The sequence below is a fragment of the Gossypium arboreum genome, chromosome 6, assembly GCF_025698485.1.
Source record: "Gossypium arboreum isolate Shixiya-1 chromosome 6, ASM2569848v2, whole genome shotgun sequence".
In the NCBI taxonomy this organism is placed as follows: domain Eukaryota; kingdom Viridiplantae; phylum Streptophyta; class Magnoliopsida; order Malvales; family Malvaceae; genus Gossypium; species Gossypium arboreum.
The window spans coordinates 20,293,923-20,299,981 of NC_069075.1; the positions used below are offsets into that span (position 1 = coordinate 20,293,923).

Genomic DNA, 6,059 nt, shown 5'->3' on the forward strand with positions numbered 1-6,059 from the left:
GTAGGAAATGGTAAATTTGTTGTTTAAGGCACATTTTAGGTCCACACGGCCAGGCACCCGGCTAACACATGGGCGTGTGAGGCCATTTTGAAGGGTACACGGCTTGGCGCACGGACGTGTGGCTTGGCCGTGTGTCCCTACTTCGAATGCTTACACGGCTAGACATACGGTCGAGTGACTTGGCTGTGTGAGTTACATGGTCTGACCACACGGTTGTGTGAACCTTACAGTTAAATTTTTTTTAACTTTTTCCTAAAATTTTCAAATGTTCCCGATTTAGTTTCAAATCATTTCTAAAGTGTTTTCAAACCCTCAAAGGCTTAATAAGAGACTCTATACATGTTAATGATGAAACATTTTATGATTTTTGAAATGTTAATGATACAGGTTAGGGTTGTTACATATATGTTGTCGAATGAATCATCGTCATTTGAAACATCAATGGCATCAACATGTAATATGTTGGAGACGGAGGTGGTGGTCCAAAAATAATACCTAGAGTCGATGTATAAATAGAAAAATATGGTGCAAGATTTGGTGCTTGTGTAAAAATGACAAGGTTAATAAAAGCCCTATAATAAGTCGAGCCATACTGACTAGAGGGTGGTGTGGCCATCAGTGTCTGTTCTTGTGTTGGTGTAGATAATGGACTTGTCTTGGTAACTACTTTTGACCTTGGATGCCTAGGCTCCCGTCGTGGCCTCCTCGTATGACGTTGCCTACCCTTCGCCTCTTTCGCTAGTAGATATGGTTTGCCATGGTGTCTAAACCATGGCATGTACTCCAAATCACAGGCTAACTCCTGAGTGATAATGGGTTCGCGATTAGGTAAAAATTCGTACCTATGGTTCCGAATGTTGATATATTCCACGTGGAATGTAGGCTAATTTTCATCGGTTTTCCCTTGCAAGTCGATATGGTGTAAATCTTTGATGTCTTGGGGTGCCGGTAGAATTGTTTGCCTAAACTCAAACTATTGCATAACTCTATTTGATTCATGCATCTCCACCGTAGTGTACACTACCAATGGCACCTTCACCTTCCAGATGCTAGGATTCACCAAAATAAAATAATAGGTAAACTCCACATTTCGTCATCTAACATTCATAAGTTTTTATTTTGGGCATCAGGAAAAGTTTCGCTTTTATGTATTGCTGTTAAAAACCATTTTGATTTTGCTCACCTATCGTTAATTCAGTGTTATTCTACACTCATAATTTTATGCACCCAACTTTTAGTAAGTTTTTATTTTGGTCACTTATTTTATCTTTTTAATTTTCTTTATTTTAGAAAATAATTTTTAATGGTAGTGCCTAAATTGCAAGTTTTTGATGTAACTAGAAATAGTTGTACTCTATGGAGCCTCATTCAATGAATGATTTATTCAACAATTGATCCAATCATCTATTGACTAAAACCCAATCTACCGTTGCACAAGATGCAATTGCAACCCCAATAAACAACCTTAACTTCTTACAACCACTCGCTCAAATAACTCACTTACAAACAATTTTAACACTCACAAATAATGTCTATGTACTGAGTGCAAGAATACAAGAAAACTCGATAGTAAGTAACTTAACAAAATAAGCACAAGCATTTTTAAAGATACATCTGCCTATTTATAGGACAAATTAGACAACCCTTTAAACTTATCCAAAAATACAATCAGATTGACAAGACTTGATAAGGCATGTGGACTCATGTCTTTCGCAAACAACCATATTCGATCATCAAAGTTTGAGATAAAATAAAATAAAAATCCAAAATTCATTTATCTATAGGAAAAACAAGAAATCGAAACGTTAGCATTGGACAGCTTTGGTCCAACAATAACATTTTCTGAAATTAATTTTAGAATGTAACCATTTACACATTAATTCCTCCTTCACATATTAAGGAATCACTTCAAAAAAAAAAATTTCCATAGCTTTACCTTCTTTAATTAAACTAACCATTTAAAAATTCAATAATAATTTCATGCTTAATTTCAAGAAAATATTTTTTACATTTGAATTACATTTTTAAAAATTTTGTGTGTATATATATATATTACACATGCATCATATTATTTAATTGTTTTTTAAAATAATTGTGAGCATATGTTTAGAGGTTTAAAACTTGTCAACAATTACATTCTATTGAATACAAATTTTGGTGAACAAATATTTGTAAGATTTTGATAATTAAAAATAAAATTTTTGTTTATAAAGTAAAACAAAGATGTAAATAACGATATTAAATTTAATCCAAATAATTTGAATAGAATTAGTACTTAAACTCGAGGAAGGAATGCTATATTTCAGGTCAAATACTCTATTCAAAAATCAAATTTATTATTTAAGTTTTTCACTCCTTTAATTTTGTTTTAAAGTCAATTTAAGGCAACTAAGATTTGTTCAAGAATCTTTCGAATAAAAAAGAACAAGGTAGAGTAAAATAGGGTCAATGTTGCGACATCTTGTGACCAGTGTCACAACCTTGAATCTTCTTATGCTAAATTTATATTTGTGTTAAGATCAATACCACATAATCCAATGCGTGTATCAATCCATTTAAATCCATATAATACTTCAATTTATTGAAAAATACTTCTTTAATTCATCTTATAACAATTACTAAATGTTCTGACAATTTCATTTTAAACTTCTCTTACATATTAGCAATTTCATCACTTATATTAACTTGTTAGCATTACAACTCTTCTATTATTTTCCTCCTCCTCATCTTCTTTTCACATCCTATATGTACATATACATATATATATATATATATAAGAATATTTGGTTTGTAGTATAGCATGCCTATATGTAATATTAATTATTCTTTCACTAATTATACTGATACTCTTAACAAAGCAGTCTACTTTGAGTATCAGTCACTAAATTATTCATATCTTTGCCCAAAAAATTCAAAATTCAAATCGTTGTTTTTGAAACTAAACTCAATGAAATTTGTACCATAAAAATTCCATAATTTTCACATAAGCCACTTGTTGTTTATTTATTGTGAAAATAAACTCATTAAGATTTTAGAAATATAAATTTCATCTCCTAAATATTGGTTTACAATTTTTAATGATTTTTTCAAAGTTAGAATAAGAGAATTCGAAATTAATCTGACGTTGTCTCACTTAAATTTATTTATCTCATGATCTACAATTACTTTGCTTACATTGTTTCTTCTATACAAGACTATACTCATAGACTTTAGTTTCATATTTGGTTCAACCTCTAACTCAATTTATAAAATTTTTGGTTAATTTTCAAAGTTAAGCAACTGGTACTATCCAAAAACTGTTTTAGTGAAATATTTATTTTTCCATGATTTTTTGTATTAATTTTCAATTGGATGTATATAATCATTATAATTTTGATTATTATTATTGTTGTTCAATTTAGTCATATAAATTCAAATGTTAGTAACATATTCATTTCTTTACCTTAACATTTGACATGATACAAATTATATATCTCTTTTTCTTATAAAAATTTAATGTTTTTATATATCATTTATTCTAAAAATAATTGATTAAATTATCATATCATACATTCCAACTACAATATATCTAACTTAATTCTTTGAAACACAAACAAAATTAATATGAAAACTTATCTCTTTTGTCAAGAATTACCTTTTCTTTGCTTCTCTTCCTCTCTTTTTCACTATCATTTTTTTCTTCTATTTTTGTCATTTCCATCTACTAATTTCTTACTTTTAAATTGATGAACTATAAAATAATATTAACATATTAATATTTTTAAAAAAACATAAGTCATTTAATTAAAATCCAAGATATACTTCTTAATTAATGGGATGAACTACTATATACACCAAACTTGATTTTATTGGTTGATTTATAAATATTATCATAACTTCTCTAGGCCTATAGGGACCTAACAAATCTAGACACAAGAAAATTTGAAAATAAAAGTAGAGTCATCACTAATCAATTTGAGTTAGGTTGGTTAGTCACTTATTATCTAAAATTTTACGACTAATTCTAAAAACTAAGACTTTGTCCTGTACTAAAATTTAAGTTCAGGAGTATGATTATATGTAGGGAAAGTTATAACACCCCTATAATATCGGTCCAAAGACAGTCCTATGAAGTTCAATAATTAGGATTTCTTATCTAAAAAATACTAAAAATGACTCCAAATAACTAGCTTAAAATGATAATACCCAAAATATACATTATTGGAGGAGTTGACAATATTGTTCAAAACTCTAGTGGTTTGCTATTTATCCGTAGCTTCAAATTTTCTAGCAAACTTTAAGCTAGAATCCTAAATCTTTGTGTTATTCTTCTTTTGCTTAAATATCACACTATTGGTTTTTTTGGTAGGTTGTTGGGTTCTAACAAGAAATGGATGGACCAACATCATTGTTGGACACTAATTAAAAATAGGATGGAAACTTCAACTCGTTTATGAATGCTTCCAAAGTTTTTATTAGTTTTTCTTGGCCATAAATGTTTTCGATTTTGTACCCAAAAAAGTATAAAAGTCAGATAAAGAAACTTAAATCTTTAAGTTTATCTTAAAATCTAAGATTTGAAATCTAAAAGTTAAAAATGTAAAATCCACAATCTAGAAAGTAAGAATATTAAATTTAAAAAAAAATCTAAATCTAAAATCTAATTAGAAAGATAAGAATCTAAAAGAGAAGTGTGTTGTTTGAGCCCTTCAATAGGTGCTTGGAAGATTCCCCAATTGCTATGGAACCTGCATAATGGTGGCTTGCTAGCTACCTTCCTTGAAATCGTTCAGACAACTCCATCAGCACATGACCTCAATGATTATGATTCAATTGGTGGTGTGGTTCCATTTGTCGATATTGAAAATTTTTATTGAATTGTCTGCGACTCATTGGTTCAAGGTGTTAAGCTTTTAATGTGAAGTATCAAGGATAATCTATCAACTTATGTTTTTTATTCATGAAAGTTGTTTACAACATCAAGTGCAACAATCTTACTCAACCCATCATGCAATTGGGCTATAGTACAGATACAGACGTAGAAGAAGTCTCTGAAAAGTGTTGGTCATCCGGCCAATCCCTCCGGACTCTGTTAGAATATACATCTTTGAAATCATTTCTAGTCTTTGAAAATTGAAAAACTCGACGCTCCTTTGACAAAATACTTGGAGCTTGGCATCACAGTAGTGGCCGAAGAAGATGAAGCAGCAGCAGCAGCAGCTACCATGGTGGCACTCACAGGGATTGCAGTTGGTGAGCTCTTCGACGTCGGAGAAAGAGAATTATCATCGTTGCTACCATCTCTATCCTCTTCATTGATGGTATCCAACATCTTTCTCGTTCTGTGCCTCATGACAGTAACAAACTGTGGTGGAGCAACCTCCATAAACAACCTCGGGAGACGCGAACTGGCCATGTTTAGTTGCTAATGAAGAAAGAAATGGGTGAAACATGGAAATCCCAAGGAGGAACATGAGTTATAAGAAAATGAACTCAAAGCTATGGATAAGATTTATAAGAACAAGGTTTAGGCTTACATTGAGAGTGGTGGTTCATTCTTAATGGAATTTTAACTCCTAGTACCGCCAATTACTTTTGATAATAACTTGCAAAAGTATGATGTTACTTACACGTGTCCAGGAGATAAGTCTAGAGTGGGGGGGCCTTTTGATCTCAATGTGGCAAAGATTGATTGGAAAAGGAGATAGTTTTCAGATAAGCATCCTGTTGGGATCAATAGCTTCCAAAAATTCACTTTTCCGATCTCAGCCGGCACCAGCCTGGTGTGTGCCATCTGTCAGCTGGATTTTTCTCCACTGATGGAAAGGACTCAAAAGAGTTGCTCTCCTTGCGTTGTGAAGGAAGGGAAAACTGGTATTATGATATCTGAGGTTGATATTATTCGCAGTGTTAGCAGACCTTGCCTGCCTATTCAGTCAACCATGGTCGGCTGGAAATTCATTGGGTGTATTTAAGTCGGATTTAAATTATGAATAATGCAACTATTATTCATTATTTAAAAAAATAGTTTCAAAATCCCTGAAATGACAAGTGTGCAGCACTAAACAATTGGTTATCAA

The 6,059-nt window shown here is 31.5% G+C and overlaps 1 protein-coding gene across 1 annotated transcript; it reads right to left on the reverse strand.

Annotated features, from left to right (window-relative positions):
* Positions 1–4,912: 4,912 nt before the first annotated feature.
* Positions 4,913–5,542, reverse strand: LOC108482565 (uncharacterized). Its single transcript, XM_017785695.2, has one exon. The coding sequence runs from the start codon at positions 5,393–5,395 to the stop codon at positions 5,099–5,101; it is 297 nt and encodes a 98-aa protein (XP_017641184.1). The 5' UTR covers positions 5,396–5,542; the 3' UTR covers positions 4,913–5,098.
* Between the last annotated feature and the right edge of the window lie 517 nt (positions 5,543–6,059).